At 40.7% G+C, this 16748-nt stretch overlaps 2 protein-coding genes across 19 annotated transcripts in view; both read right to left on the bottom strand.

The window, feature by feature from the left end:
• TESK2 (testis associated actin remodelling kinase 2) overlaps positions 1 to 10731 on the bottom strand; it is a 164001-nt gene extending 153270 nt beyond the window's left edge. For all 5 annotated transcript variants that reach the window (XM_037827365.1, XM_037827364.1, XM_037827367.1 and 2 more), the window contains exon 1: positions 10415 to 10731. The gene's annotated coding sequence lies outside the window, so the exon portion shown is untranslated. The remainder of the gene's footprint in view (positions 1 to 10414) is intronic.
• A 2622-nt stretch (positions 10732 to 13353) lies between these two features.
• Positions 13354 to 16660, bottom strand: CCDC163 (coiled-coil domain containing 163). Of its 14 annotated transcripts, none has more exons than XM_037816958.1 (9): positions 16246 to 16659; positions 16125 to 16158; positions 15767 to 15993; positions 15523 to 15604; positions 15160 to 15358; positions 14998 to 15065; positions 14246 to 14362; positions 13863 to 13987; positions 13354 to 13643 (listed from the first exon to the last, which is right to left on the bottom strand). In XM_037816958.1, the coding sequence occupies exons 1-8, from the start codon at positions 16321 to 16323 to the stop codon at positions 13872 to 13874; spliced, it is 921 nt and encodes a 306-aa protein (XP_037672886.1). In that variant the 5' UTR covers positions 16324 to 16659; the 3' UTR covers positions 13354 to 13643; positions 13863 to 13871. The 14 variants fall into 14 exon arrangements, with proteins under 14 accessions (XP_037672886.1, XP_037672935.1, XP_037672905.1 ...); XM_037817007.1 differs by having other exon boundaries at positions 14246 to 14346; XM_037816977.1 differs by having other exon boundaries at positions 15767 to 15957.
• Positions 16661 to 16748: the final 88 nt, after the last annotated feature.

The following is a 16748-nucleotide window of genomic DNA, read 5'->3' as shown; positions in this document are numbered from 1 at the left end:
AGTAGAAAAATGGGGGCAAAAAAAAAAAAAGCACCCAGTGCTCTTTTTTAACTTTAATTGTTCTTTTTCACTTTAATTTTTATTCTTATTACTTTTGTGTGTGTGGTAATGAAAATGTTCAAAAATTAATTTTGGTGATGGACACAACTATATGGTGGTACTGTGAACAACTGATTGTACTCTTTGTATGACTGCATGGTATGTGAATACATCTCAATAAAATTGAATTATTAAAAAAAAAAAAGAATAGCTGTTAAACCGGGTGCCAAAGATTCATGTGCTTTATACTATGGGGATTATCATCTCTGTGCTTAAGATGAGGAAACTCTGGCTCCAAGAGATGAAGCAGAGTCTTGCAGGGTGGTAATGAGAATAAAAATGTGAAAATTATATTATTATTCTCCTGACAGTTTGGTGTAGATCCTGGTGGGTGCTCTCTTCTACCAAGAGAGAAAGTAGAGAAAGGCATTTTTCAGTTGTTAGAAGGGCCCCAGTCAGTGGGCTTGTGAAACTAGCCCACTAGAATACAAGCTCCAGGAAGGAAGGGACCTCATCTGTCTTGCTCATTGTCTTGAGCTCATTGCTCAACATAGTGCCTGATACATAGTAGATGCTCAATAAATATGAAGAAATATAAAAATTATCATAATTCTTATAGTCATTCCAAGACAGATCCTGACACAGAGCCGTCTTTCATTCCTACCATTCAATTACCAGGCAAGTGATACTAATTATTAGCTCTAATGGCCACTGTCTAGTTTTAAGTAAAGGTGATCTCCTAGGGAACTAGGGTGAAACTCTTACCATCCCCTCCCCTACAACCGAAATCATGGGAATTCAATAACTGTCTTTTCCCCAGCATATTCACAAGATAAATAAATTAGGACTTAAAAAAAAAAAATGGGCAAACGACTTGAAAAGACATTTCTCCAAAAAAGATATACAAAAGGCCAATAAGAACATCATTAGCCATTAGAGAAATGCAAATAAAAATGAGATACCATTTCATACTGACTAAAATGGCATCTATTAAAAAACAGAAAATAACTAGTGTTGGAGAAGATGTAGAGAAATAGGAACATTCATACTGTTGGTGGAAATGTAAAATGGTAGCCACTATGGAAATAGTGTGGCAGTTCCTCAGAAAGTTAACTATAGAATTGCTATGTGATCCGGAAATCCCACTACTAGGTACATACTCAGAAGCACTGAAAGCAGGGACTCAGACATTTGCATACTGATGTTCATAGTGGCATTATTCACAATTGCCAAAAGATGGAAGCAACCAAAGCATCCATCAACTTATGAATGGTATATACATATAATGGAATATTATTCAGCTGTAAAAAGGAATGAAGTCCTGAAGCATGCAGCAACACGAATGAACCTTGAGGACATTATGTTGAGTGAAATAAGCCAGAAACAGAAGGACAAATATAGTATGATCTCACTCATATGAAATAATTAGAATATGCAAATTCATAGTGTCAGAAATTAGAATACAAGTTCCAAGGCCCAGAGTGGGGGTAGGGAAAGGGGGTTAATGCTTAATTAGACCAGGGTTTCTGTTTCAGATGATGGAAAAGTTTGAGTAACGCATATTGGTGAGGGTACAATCACACTGTGAATGTAACTAACACCAATGAATTGTATATTTGAAAGTTGTTAAAATGGGAAATTTTACGTTGAATGTTATCATAATAATTTTTTTAATAATCATTCTATTTTTAAAAATACGTGAAGTTGAATAAAATTTATTTCATGAATTATGAGTAGGAAAAAAGCAATTTTTCTAAAATAATTTACATAATATATTAAGATATAGTGTGTAAATGAAATAAGTTAAACAGTACAGGTTTAAAAAATTCTGATATCAACTGAGCAGCTGAATGATACTGGGCATGTTACCTCTTTAAGTCCCTTATGTATAAAATAAATATAAATATTAACTAAATCTCTGAGTTATTATAAGAATTAAACGTGGCTATTCTAAGGGATTAAAGGATAAAAATGTGTATATAAAGCACTAGGCAGGGTGCCTGACACACAATTAGCATTAAATATGAGTTCCCTTTCCTATCCGTCTCTGCCCACCTCCCAACCTTAATCCTAGTTCTGCTTGCTGCAAATATACTACAAATTAAATCTGTTTTTTTCTTCTTTATGATAGCCTTCAGTTACCAAGACTTCCCCAAAGCAAATATACCAGATTCCTTTAAGTTTCCTATGGAATATGGGATCAAGAGCTTTCTCTCTGGTCATCTTCTTTAAGGTTCAGCCTTAACTGCCCTCAAATCTGTCAATGCCCCTCTAAAACATGAATGAAAAAAATAAATACAGTATTACATATATGATCTAACTAGTACAGAATTCAATAGGACTTCTGTTTCCCATAATCTGCATATAAAGAACATGGTTTCTGATCTAAGTACACTAAATGTATTTACAACTTCATTTGCTAGAACATGAAACTTGACACAAGATAAATTGATATTAAGACCCCACTCAAATAAACCGTGATACTAAAGTACTAGGATATTATTAATTTCCAGGATAAGTATCTCTTTTTTGTAAATTTTCCTATTTGATTTTTAGGAGAGCTGACATAACAGGCAATTTACCTCTTCTGATAAAAGTGAGCTAGAAGGTGAGCTATTTCAGAGACTAGGGGAAAGGCGGCAATCAAGAGAGAAGAGGAAGTTAGGTTCCTGGGTTTGGGGTAGGCTGTTGTATAATTTACATTACAAAGGTCAAAGGAGGAATCTTATAAAAGGGAAAACAACAAAAGGATTATTTAAATTCACCAAAAGATATTTTTACTCAACCTTGTTTCTTTCTCAAATGTACAATTTCCACCAAAGGTGATATGTTGCAGCCATTAAAAATGACAGTTACTATAAGCACTCAAAAATAAATGTACCAGAATATTAACTTATACATTATAACAAAAAATCAGAGACAACCTAAATGTTCACCAATAGGTTAAATAAATTATAGTACCTCCATATATTTAATATTATATTATTAAAAGAATGAGGTAAATTTTATACATACTGACATGGAAATATATCCAAGATTCACTAAGTGACAAGAGCAAGTTGCAAAATAGAATGTATAGTGTGATCTTGTTTTTATTTTTTTAATACAATAATAAACATTAGTATATGCCTAGAAAACAACTTAGAGGAATACATCTATTAAGCTGTCATCTTGGTGGAAGAAGTGATTATGAGAGACTTTCATCTTTTTTATGGAATACGTAACTATAAGGTTGATTGTTTTTTACAGTGATCATGCATTACTTTTGTTTAACAACAAAAAACATAAAAAGATTAGAACTAAAAACCACCTCTTCCTCCCTACCATAATAATAACTTACACTGTGCAACATGAGATAATATATATAATAAAAGGTTAAATGGAAGGGGGGAAGAGAATGTAAAAATTGACTAATCAACTATTATAACTATGTAAAATTATGCACTGGAATAAAAACCAAAGGAGTTGTACAAAAGTGATGATGGTTATTCTAGGGTGGAGGAATTATGATTAATTTTTATACTCTTATTCTAAACTTTCTATGTTATACTGCTTCTATAATTATGAAATAGAATATTTACTGTCATAAATAAAGCATAGCACATATAATCTCACAATCAATGTAAAACGATCTTGAATCTCTTATAACATTCAATTACAAATGCAGAGAAATACAAATGCAAAAGATTTAGGCTTTAAGCTGAATTCATAGTAACTGCAGTGTATTATCTGACATTACATCTTTAAGTAACTTTCTGACACGAATTCGATTCCTTGAAATATTTTCTTTCTGATGAAAGTTCAGGAAAAAAATTCTAGTTCCAGTTAAAGATGTGTATATTCCATAGTGTAATTACGGAGCTTTAAGAGGGCTTTTAATCTGGAGCTTCAACAAGAATTGAGCTTTACCATGACAAGTGAGTTGTCTGATCTTAAGAGTGCAAAGAAGACATCACGGAACTTTTATTATAAAAGGTAATTTCACATAATGCCTATTTTCATGGTCTTCAGTATATATTTTTTTCCAAATAAAGGGTCATTTTTCAGCCCCAAATTTCACTCCTTTTAAAATACAACTTTCTTTGATAATATTTCTACTACTTCATAGGCATGAAAGATTTCAACAGCATTTCAGACTATCCGGAAGGAAGCAAACTGCAACTTGTAGCAGTTTACATAATACACATAACAGTTAAAATCCCCAGTGACATTCTGTTACTTATAAAATTCCTTAGCTTGACATTCAAAGCCTTGTTCCACTAAAAGTGATCTAATCATCATCCCCTAAACTTAAACCATCTCTGAGGGTAGCCTTCACTTCCTGTCTCTGCTTACCATTACCTCATTCCAGCTTTTATAGTACTTACTGACTGTACTATTTACTTGGTACTCGACTACCAATGCCTTCTCAGTCTTACTATCTCTGCTCTCACACCTCTTCAATCCTTTCTCTATCTAGGTTGGGTAACGTTTCCAGAACCCTTCATGTGTCATGTAATTGTATCTCCTCATTTGGCTCCTACCCGCATTTTCAGCCTCATCTCTATTCCTCTACTTTCAGAAGCAACCAACTCCAAACATAGAGAACTACCTGTAGCATCCTGTTCACTTACACTTCAGCGTATGGGCATGTAATATTCTTTCTGCCTGGAGTGTTCTTTCCAACATCCCCCACATGGCTCTCTCATTAATTATCACGTGTGGGAAGTGTTCTCTGAACCCTCAATTTCTTTTTTCTGAGCTTAGGTAATGCCTTACAAAAATCTGTTATTACAACTATCACATTCAATTTTAATTGTTGCTTACCTGTCCCTTTCACTGGACTATGAACTCCATGAAGACTTGAACTCTTACTCACCTCCAAATGAATTATGGCTTACAAATTTTAATACTAGGACATGAATCAAAGTTACAGTGGAGAAAAAAAGATGATAAATAGGACACTGATATTCCATATTTTTTACATAAAGTCTTTTTTTTTAAATAATCACTCAACCAATATTTAATTATCACCATGCCTAGCCCTAGAGAATCAGTGATAACAATACAGACAAACCATACAGAAAGAATACTGAGCGCATAGAGTCCAAAATGTTAACAGCGGTTATTAACTCTTCGAATTTGGGGATTATGAATAATTTGTACCTTCTCCTTTAAAATCTCTATTTTCTAATTCTTCAATAATAAGCATACATTACTAATAGAATCCCAAAAACTTCTGAGTCTCCCAAATTACAAATTCCTACAAATCAGTAAGAATATCCAAAGTAAATAATGTGCAAATTTGCAAACTGTAGCTAATTTGAGAGGAAAAACAAATTTTGAGAACTTTTATTCAGATTCTAATTATACCTAATACAAAGAACAAGACCAAATTTTGAAAAAATATTTCCAAAATTCCACAGTGGCTAGTTTTGAAAAAGCTCCCATGTACATTGTCTAAGGAAAACAATGACCAAAGATCGATACCACCCTAGTTTTTCATACCGCAGAAAGAAAATTATGTCATTGTATCCTATTTAATGCAGGGAAAAAGATGATAGTCTCTATAGATCTTGTTCAGAAGATAAATTAATAAATAACACATTTCATTTGTGTAATGATTTACAGTTTACAGTTCACAAAGCACTTTGACCATCACAACAATTCTCTTTTCTTAGTCCCACTGGATTGATTAAAAAACTAAGAATTGAAATGTGGAAGGCTTTCCTAACTATGACTCAAAATCCAAAGCCATAAAATAAAAGATTGAGAAGTTTGACTACATAAAAATATAAAACTTTGATACGAGAATAAAACAGAAGTCAGAAGACAAATGTTAAAATGGGAAAAATATTTGCAATGCATATCACAAAAAGGTTTATCCATTAATATATAGACACGAGAAATCAATAGGAAAAAGACTTACAATTAAACAAACAGATAAAGGATTTAAATAGATAGTTTACAGAAAAGGAAATGCAAGGGACTCAAACATATAAAAAGATGCTTTACCTTAACATAAGAAAAATAAAAATTAAAACACTGCAGTATCATTTTTCTCTATCATACTGGCAAAAATCCAACTCTGATAACAGCTTAGCATAATGTTAACAGCCCTGATCCTTAAGCCAGAGTGCCTGACTTTGAATTTCTGCCACTTAACAGCTGTATGGTTTGGGAAAGTTAAGTAAATCTCTATTCCTCAGTTTATTCATCTGAAAAATGGAGATAATAACAGTAAGTCTCTCTAAGGTATGTTATTAAGATTAAATGAAGTAATTATATAAAGCACTTAGAATACTACCTGGCACATAGTAAGCACCATATAATTATTAGCTATAATTCAGCTGCTGCTGATGATGAGTAAACAATGTATTCTGGAACAACCCCTAAGACAGGCAAATTGACAATATACTTCATAGTTATAAATGCATATACCCTTTGACTCAGAAATCCCACTTTCAGGAATTTATCCCACAAATACCTTTATACACAAGTAAAATGACATATGTTCAAGGGTCTTCATTACAGCATCACTTACAATATTGAAAGACTGAAAACAACACAAATGTCCATCAATAAGGAACTAAAAAGAACAAATTAAATTATGATACGTCCATTCAATGGGATACTATGTAGATGCTAAAAAAAAAAAAAAAAAAAGAACAAAGAAGTTCTTTACGCATTGTCTTGGAAAGGTCTCCAAGATGCGTTATATGAAAAAGCAAAATGGGAAAAGAAAAAATACAGAAGAACAGTGGGGAACCATGGACTAACTTTTGCAAGAAAAATGGGAAAAATAAGGTTATATACTCATATTTGTAAGAATTTACTAAAGAAAGTCTATTTGCCTAAAAGAAGTCTAAAAGGGAGGGGACATGGAACTGGGTGGATGGGGAACAGGCATGGGAGTGAGACTTTTCATTGTTTACACCTTTATATGAAATATAAATATACTTAACTAGTTGGGTGTATTACCTTTTCAAAAGATTTAAAAAAAACTAAAATAATAATAATAATAACCCTAAAGCTCATAGAGGATAAGAAACATGCCTAAAGCCATACAGTTAACAACAACATTTTTCTGTATACCACATTGCATTTTTGAAATTTTCAGGAACAGAAGAATTAAAAATTATCACAAGGCTTCTTCTGAAACAACCACTCCCTCTAAGAGCTCAGCAAAAATAGCACTAGTGAGACCATACTGAAGCCATCTCCACATGATGACTTGGAAAATAATACAATACCCATTGTTAGTCCAAAACATTCATCATCACTCACACTATACAATGTAATAATCAGGCTTCTTATACTTAAAAGAGATGATTTTCCCATAAAAGCCCTTATCATAGGCTTCAAAGCCTAACACAGCATTCATTTTGCATAACAAAATGAAGTGTGTGACACTAAGAATACATCTACAAACACTTTCACATAGGAAAAATAAGTGCAAAAGCCAAGTCAGCTTTCTACTCTAAAGCCAGGGGATGAGCATATACAAATGCATAATTTAATTTTTTACAATTAACTAAAACCATAAATACAAAATGTTACTGGGTATTCTGGAGCGGAGAATCCCTGGCCTCTAGCACATACACCTTTAAACAGAATCAAGGCCCATCAGGTGCCAAATTGCAAAGAATTTGTGTTTAAGAGATCATCCCAAACATATATCTGTATGAGACAACAATACTTCATATATTCAAAGCAGGTATCTGAGGATCTAAATGTTAATTCACATATAAACATCTGTACCATCTAACACTACTTTCTAACATGTGCCAAGGAACCTTCAAGCCAGTTAGGCCCCTCCTTGATGAGCAACCCCACAAAAAGGTCCAATCTCTTCCACTCTATCTCCTGCTATCATACTGGGCAACCATAACATCCACATTGATGATGTATTCAACACACTTCACAGTCCCTTAACCTCCTACTACTTCTAAACCTACCTTCCCATCCCTCTTCAACAGCACAAGTTAGAACCCCTATTTTTTTTGTTTTATTTTGTTTTGTTTTGTTTTGCTCCTTTACTTTGAAACACCAAACTCTGGGCTTTCCCATTCTCTATTTTCTACAAAACCTGGTCTTCAACCACATTTCTGACTGTCTCCTTATTCTCTCAGTACACCAGCCCACCCCACCGCCCCCCCCCCATGCAGGTTTTACTTCTGATACCCCAATTTGGCCCTGAGAGTCAATCATCTCCCCCACACTAACACTAGCAGTGTAAAGTTTCTTCCCATTTTATCTTTCTGTCTTGCTAATTCCATTCCTGGGTCAACACAACCAACTTTTTGCCCTCCTACTGTTAGTCTGCTGCAGAAAGGGTAAAATCCATGCTATTGGGCTCCATTATAAATATATTATTTCTAACTTTAACGGGGCCCTCAATGCAGTCAGCAATCTTTTTTTTTTTTTAATCCTTAATTCAATCCCCTTTCATTCTCCATTGCAGATTTCCATTGCCACAATACTCAAGCCTGAAATTCACCATAGTTTCTTCAGTCTCCAGAGGTAATTGACTTTCCACAGATAAATGAACACATTAAGAAAATAAGGCTGTCAAACTCCCTTACTTTCTGTACCTTCTACCACATCATGAACAATCTTGACCTCTATCCTTCTGGTGTCAAAGAATGGAATGTCTGTATATATTTCATATTTCCTAGGTAAACCTTCCCCTCAACCTACAAAATTAAGTTTCACCCATACTAAAAAGAAAAACACACATGAGCCACAGTAGAAAGAACACAGATTTTGGAGCTAGACAGACCTTGTTCAAATCCTTGCCTACAGTCTTACCAACTGTAAAAGATGGACACTGATACCTAACCACAAGACAATATTGTAATCTATGTAAAGCACCTTTATGGTACATAGTATATGGTATATTCTCTATAAAGTTTAGTTTCACTACTGAACAATTCTTTACAACCACACTTTTTAAGAAAGTAGTTTCATTCACTGTCTCCCATTTACTCCTCAATCCATCGAAATCTGATTATAGCCATCACTGCCACCACTACACTATCAAATCTGCCTTGCAAAGGAAACAAGTGACCTCCTAATTGAAAAATTCAGTACTTCTTCCTAATTCTCATTCTACTTGACTTCTGGAACACCTGACACTGATGATCACCTCTCTCTTCTTGAAACTCTTTCTTCCTCTGGCTTCATTATAATGCCATTTTGTTCTTGTTTTTGTCCTATTCTTTTAACCTCTTTCTCAGTTTCCATTACCTTCAAACAATGATGTTCCTTACTATCCAAAGCCCTTTTCTTCTCTTCTTTCAGTATTACCATACCAAAATAAGGCTCCAAATATCACCCATAAAATCTCTCTTGACTTCCAAATTCATGCATTCAGTTCCAACCTTTCTCCCAATTTTCAGACCCAAATTTCCAGCCACCCACAGTGATATCTGAAAAGGACCTCAAGCTCAACTTATCCAAAACCAAATTCACTACCTTCCCCCCAAACTGTTTCTCTGTTTCCTATGTCAATTAACACTACCATTCCATACAGTCAACCTCTGACTAACCCTCTCAATCTACTGTGAAATCTCTTGGAATGTACATGCCCTTCTCTTCATTTTTCTGCCACTATCTCAGTTCATCCTCTGTCACCTGGATTACTACACTAGTTTCCTCCATACTGTCTTCACTTTCAATTTTTCCTCCACATTTCCACCAGAGGTAATCCAATCATACCAAACTTCTGTTTACAAAATCTTCAATTGCTCCCCACACCTTCAGAATAAAGTCCAGATTTTTTTAGTGAGGTTTTTTTCAGTAGCATAAATAGAAAGGCTTTAAAATTAGACAAACCTGGGTTTCATTTCTAGCTGTCTGAATACTAGCTTAGTCCAGAGAGCAGGGAAAAGAAGAGGAAGACGGAAGAAGAAACGAGAGGAAGAGAGTGGGTCTGAGAGGAATTAAGAGCATATTTGTAGGAATTAAAGTAAGGGAGCCCAGATCTCTGGGGGAGGAGAAGGTGCTGAGACGCGGGAGGCTCTCAAGGGAGTAAGAGGTTTCTGAAACAGGAGCTTTCCGAGGAACTGAAGGATTTCTGAGTTTCCGAGGTAAGTAAAGTTCCTGACAGGAGTCAGGGACCATGTCTCTGATGAGGAAACATAATCGGGTTCTTGGCCTCTGAAGGGGTAGACAGCGGGAAGTTGGGGGGCAGCGGGCAGGGGGTACCTGTTCCGGAACTCTGAGGGAATAGGAAAGAGAAGGGGAGTCGCCCCAGTCGCTGAAAGGACATCGGGAAGCAAAGGGTACTAAGATACCCAACGCCAACGCTCCGCGCGGCCGAAGCGACTCAAACAGCCGCGCGCACGGGTCGGGGTGCCCCAGGGTTGCGCCCCACGGGGTCTCCTGGCGTTACCTGAGGCGGGACGGGGCAGCCAGAGGGGTGCCTGCGCGGCGGGGAGGGGGAGACGGCTGCAAAAGAGGGACATAGTAGCCCTCACAGCTCCGTGGCGGCAGCGGCTCGTCAGCCTGCCGAGGCGGTGGGGGTCCCTCGCGCAGAAGCCAGCGACTTCGCGGGGCTTGCGGCGGCGGCAGGCGAGGAGGCTACTGCCATGTCCCAGCAGTCGGGGCCGCTCCCCTCGCCGTTGTGGCGGGGCCAGGGGGACGATCCCGCCGGCCTGCCACACAGTGAAGCTGGACACCCCGCCGGACTCCCGGGCCGCGGGCAACTGAAACGCCTGCCCAACCAGGCAGTGGAGCTGGGGGTGGGGCCTCAACTTACCCCGCCTCTCTCCCGAACTCTCCCCCAGAGCAGCCAATCAATCCTCAACCCTTGATAAACGAACTACTAAAATTGTCCAATTAGCGTTAGGGGTGCCACGTGGTATGAAGATAGGCACAATGGGCGTCCAGAGAAGCCAATCAACAGCTCTAGGCGGCAACTCTGGTGGACGAAGGGAACCAATAGGAAGGAAGTGGAGGTAAAAACAGAAGAGGCAGTGTGCTGAAAAGGCGGAACCAAATAGGAGGGAATACACCTGGGGGAAACCTCTCCGGGGGCGGGACAGTAAACAGAAGATGGACCAATCAAAATGCCAAATAAAAATAAGCACTTGGTAACTGAAAAAGCCAATTGAAAATGGACTAGATTGGCGCGCCTTTTGGGTTGATGAAGGTATGTCTGAGTAAGGAAAGGCTATATGAACGCGGAGTCCCACGGAATTTGAGTATCTTGAGGGGGGAAAACATAATTATTAGCAACCTGAGACAGTAAGAGCCAAGAGTAGGGTTAAACAATGCTGAAGGAACAATTCATCTAGACTGATTCAATTTGATGGAGGCTTCTTAGATGAGATAACACTGGAGCCGGCTTGAAAACGGGATTTTCAAAGAGCAGGGTGAGGGATAAGAATTCTATTCACGTGTTGAACAGGCACATATTGTCTCATGCTTTCCATATTTCCATACGCCTCAGGAGCTCATGATCTCATGCGTGAGCAGATTTGAACAGGACAAGGGCTTCCTAGGCAAGAGCAAAGAGAATGGAGTATGGGCCTTCCTGCACCACCACCCCCTAGGGGTAAAGACGTTCTTACAGACAAATCTGGAGTTCTCTCCTGGAGAGGGGCATCTTGAAAGATCAGTAGGATTTGAATAATTGGAGTGTAGGTAGCGTGCTTTCATACTGGCAATAAAGTATAAGAAAGATTTATGGTAGGAGATGAGGCTAGAGAAGAGGCTCAATGTAAGTTGGGCTCAAATTTGTCCTTTCTCCTTTATGCTTTGAAAACTGTCAAAGATTTTTGAGCAGTAGAATAACTTAAGCTGGTTTTAGGGAGATTAATTTAGTAGCTCACAGGAAGAACTAAGGGAAGAAAAAAGAGATCACCCCAGCCCAGTCCTCCTGGCCCAAAGCTGCTTCGTTATGGTTCTTCTCTACCATTTTTCAACAAATCATGTGCTGCCACCTGGTGACAGCTCAAATACCATGGTTCCACATTCCTATTTCATGTTTCTGCCGTTACAGCCCTGGCACCCCAGCAAGTATGTTTCCCACTGAGCTTACTGCAAAATAATTGATAAATAAGTAGACCACTGGTAGCAAGCAGAAATGAATGCTGTTACCAGGCCAGATGTATCAGCAGCCCAGTGAAAGATGTCAAAGAGAGGGGGTTTCCTTGTTAGCTGTCTCAGCAGAAGATGGATCTTGATGAGAAGATTTTTATGTTTTCATTTTTTCACACAGGATCAGACCTGGGTCTGATTTTTACCATTCCACTCTCAACAACCTCCCATTGCTGAAGGGAACAAACTGAGGAGTGCCCTGTAGCTCTTCAGATATCCCAAGACCCTTTCCTCATCACCTCCAGCCTGATTACTGGAGGTAATTCCTGCCCTACTCTCCTCAGCCTTTTATTATGCTTTTATTTCAGGTAACAGTTTTCTCTCCCAAGCCAGACCAAGCTAAGAGCTGGAACCTTTACTTGAGCCCCTGTACATCTTAGCTCAGAGCAAAGTTAATACTGAGTCTGCAACAAACATTCACTTGATGGATGAGTGGCATCATCTTTTGATCAGATTTAGCAGTGGAAGAGGCCTCATGAGGCTTCAGTGAGATGCTGCTGCTTCTAAGGAAACCCTGGACTGCACTGTCGAAAACACAAAGCATAGATAAGGAGAAAGGAGGTCTCCCTGAATCTACGTGGGAAGATACACTTTCCAGAGAGCAACCAAGTAAGTGGTGGGAAGCATCAGAACCAGTAGCCACAAGAAATTTTTTAAAAATGAAATATAATAGAAAATATCAGAGTACATCACACCTAGTAACAGTAAGCACTGAATCGTGAAATTTGGGGTTAATAAATATTACCTATGTGTATTTACTAAGTCACAATGTAAATTTTATTTCTTACTGAGGCTAGCAGTCAAAAAAATTCTGAAAGCCACTGGATTAAAGAAAAGAGAGACTGAAAGAAGAGATACCAGGAGGCTGCTGTAGAAATGCAAGCAGAAGGAGTGGAAAGGGTAGAGTGAGCCTCAAGAGGCAAATGCTGCAAATGAGGGAAAACCTCCTATTGCCCGGCTCCAGGGCCCATCAGAATGTCTCCCACTCCTCTGCATCCCTACAGCACTACTGCCCCACAGCAGTGTCCTACCTCATTCCACCCACCAGACAGGGAGCTTCCATCCTTTTCAACCGATCATAGGGCTTACCCTCAGAAGGTTCAGCTACACATGTCAATGAACTTGAATTTCAGAGGTAGAGGTGGCAGAAAGCAGCCAAGTAACAAAAGGAAGAAAAGGTATAGCTGAGTTTATCCCGAATGGGTGCTGATTCATAGAAAAAATATCAGGGAGGATTAAACCATTTTATTGCAGCTGGAGGGGGCAGACAAGCAGTGAGAAGTTTCAGTAGGGAGGACAGATACCAGCTAGATTAACAGGAGAGGGGCAGGAGGTAGAGAAACAGGGTCTTAGAGAGAAGGATGGGCAAAGAAGGCTTCATCACACTACTCCTATCAGTTGTTACAGGTCACTCAGAAGCACCTTGGGGCCCGGAAAGGAGAGGTCCTCCTGCTCAAGGCTCTGGGCCTGGAGGTGATGGCTGCTGGGCTCCTGGTTGGATAGAGTGCACCTCTGGAGATCTGAGAGGAGGGAAAAATGAAGAGAGCACAAACCATCAGTGCTGATAGGAAAAGGACATACAGGCCTAACTTGGGATAAGGAGCAACATGGGTAAAAAGCTCCATAAAGAAAGAGGCAGAGACTCCATTTTACCCAGTGCCAAACAATTAGGCAGCTGGCATCTGGGCACCATTTATAAAAGCCTCCCCCATAACTGGCATCCCAGGCCTTACACCCACCTAGCTTCCTTAAAAGTTCCCAGCTACTATTACTGTCCGGAAGACTGACTTCAGAGCTGGATGAATAAGACATGGCAAAGGTGGAGGCCTGGGGCAGCTTGGATTGGAGGACATGAACGGAGGTCCTGGAAGGGAAAAGAAAATGAGTGAGTCAAAGGGCCCTCCTAGCATGTAACTAGCCTCCTCCCCTTTATCATCCTAAGGTATAAAGATACCTCAGTGACTCTGTAGCAAGTGAAGAATGCCTAGTTCTGCCCCTCTGGGCTGTAACCAAGATATCTACCCACCAGCCAGGCGAAATCTAAAATAGCTGAACTTTGGTACCCAGTATCTGGCCTCTGTGGACAAATCCCCTCCACAGCCACACATCCAAATCCCCTGACCTGAGGAAGTCGAGTTCCCGCTGGGCATCCTGGGCCTCTGTCCTGGAAGCCTGAAGGGGATGACTCTTGCCCTCCTGGACACTTTGCAGCTCCTCCAACATCTGCCAGACCATGGGCCTAGGTAGGATCAACCTCTCCCTCTGCAAGGGAAACCCCCTCCCCACAATTGGCCTCTTCAGCACACTTGGAACCCTCATGTGGACCAAGATAGTTTCTCGTGGCCTGAACGATTAGGAAGAGCTTTGGAGGGAAGTGGGTCAAATGGGGAAAAAAGAGAGAAAGAGAAGGGTGGGGAGGAGGCAGTGTCCTGGCCTTCCTGTAGAACAAGACAGAAAAAGGAAGGGATCCCTATGGAGAGATAAGGAGACAGTCCGATCCTGGGCCTACCTTCCAGCTGCAGGCCTGAGCCTGCCTCCCCTCTGCCATCTGTTTTAGCAGCACTCTTGGTGCTGGTCTGCAGATGATAGAGAATGTAAGGGGTCTGTTCTACAGCATCCTTCCTTCCCCCTCCCTGCCTTGAATCCAGCCTAGTGCTGAAAACTGAAACAGAAGCATTCTGGTCCAGCTTTTAGGAGTCTTCCAAGCTGACTGGGAAGACTAGACTCACACCATGAAAGGAAAAGCGCAAAACAAGATAATTGGCTAGACTTGAGTAGCTCAAGCAGTCAGAGCTGTGACTACTTACTAGAAGGGCAAGAAGGCTTTTCAGAAAGGGGAGCCAAGGGAACACCTTCCGCCAATCTTTTACTCACTCAGTTGGTCCCTCAGCAACTTCAGTTCCTCTCGCAGAACCTCTGACTCCTCCCACAGCAGTTGCCGCCTACAGGGGTGACAGCCCCCAGTGAAAAGGCTACTGGTCTCCCAGAATGCCAGGAATTCAGAGGCATGAAGGAGAGGTCTTGTCCATCACTTACTCATTCTGCAGTTGCTGGTGAAAGCCACTGGTAATACTGTACTTCCTTTGTCTTGATTGCATCTGGGCTTGGGCTTGGGTTTGGGCCTGCTCCTGCACCTGGCTCCAAAGGCCCTGTAGTTCCCTTCTCAGCCCATCCAGGCGTTGCTCCAGGAGAAGGGCTCTCCTCTCTGGGCCCCCTTGCAGCAACCTTAGTGATGCTATATTGGAACAAGCTGGGGTCAGCCTCTCTAAGAGCTTTGCATATGAGCCCAAAGACCCTACTTTCAAATTAAGACAAATGCATACACACAACATGTGTGCAGAAAAAAACGTGCACATATATATGAGGCTGTGTGTGTATGTAAAAGAATCTGCCAGATACCTTCCAGGGCACAGATCTGGTACTTCTGCTGCTCTCGATCTTCCAGTAGGCCCCGCACAGCCTGCCTTAATGCCTCAGTCACCTACCCAGGGAAAAGAACAACATGAGCAACTGTGTAAAGGGCTTCCCCAACCCATAGTCTAGTATCCTTGTCCCACACAAACACCACACACTCACATATATGCACACACACTTACACACACACACATGCACATACACACACTCTTATGATTCCACACCTCACCTGAGCCTGGGATTGAAGCTGGGATCGAAGAATATTAACTTCATCCCAGAGAGAGGATGGACTGTGGGCCTCAGCCCAGCTCAGCCTCTCTGGGACACTGGGAGAACCTAGAGTCCAGGAATGTTGAGCTCCACCTCCTGACTGAAGAGGCAAGTGATGTGGGACAGTCCAGATCCCAGCCAGGTCCCCTGCTGAGGAAAATAAGGAAGGGGAAGTCCTGGGTCTATCTGTGTGGGGAAAAAGAATTCAGAAAAGAAAAAAATTGGAATTTGAAAGGAGTGGTAGATGGTACAGGCACTATAAGGCAGACCCTGAAAAGAGAAAAGCTTTGGGAGGTGGAAAAGAGGACAGCACTTACTTGCTGTGGAGACTCCAAAGGGATACAGCTGCTGCTACAAAAGAAACAGGTGCATAGGCCAGTAAGCCCTGAGAGTCCTTCAACCCACCCTCCAAGCCGGGGCCGCAGAACACCCCCTCACCTTAATCCGGGCCACGTTTTCATCGGTGGCATTGAGAAGCACGTCAAGCTGCTCAGACCAGCTCAGGCTTCTATTCATATCCTGCGGCAGGGGTCCGGTTCCCTGGCGTCTTTTGCCCTTGCTCTCCCAGTCGGGATACCAAGATACAGCCCAGAAAAGATCAGAATTTAAAATCGAAATACTTGGGGTGGGGATGCAATACTAGACCAGAACTGCGACTCTGGGGCGCTCTTGGGTAACTGGGGGGAAAGTTGGATACCCTGATATGCTGACGTCAGGTAGGAGTTGATGGTGCCGAATCGTGGTCCAGACCTCCACAGACCCAGGACACCAGAGCCATGGTGCCGAACCCACGCCAGCCACTAGAGCCGCCACGAGTTCAAACCCTTTGGGAGGCCGGGAAAATGCGCTTTATAGACGAGTGTATGCCGCAGGGCCACCTGGGAAACTGAGTTCGTCTCTCGCGGAGACAACCGGCAATGGAAGCAGCAGAACTACGTTTC

The sequence above is a fragment of the Choloepus didactylus genome, chromosome 2 (genome assembly GCF_015220235.1).
Source record: "Choloepus didactylus isolate mChoDid1 chromosome 2, mChoDid1.pri, whole genome shotgun sequence".
NCBI lineage: Eukaryota > Metazoa > Chordata > Mammalia > Pilosa > Megalonychidae > Choloepus > Choloepus didactylus.
The sequence above is the reverse complement of the archived record's forward strand: the minus strand, read 5'-3'. Positions and strand labels throughout refer to the sequence as shown.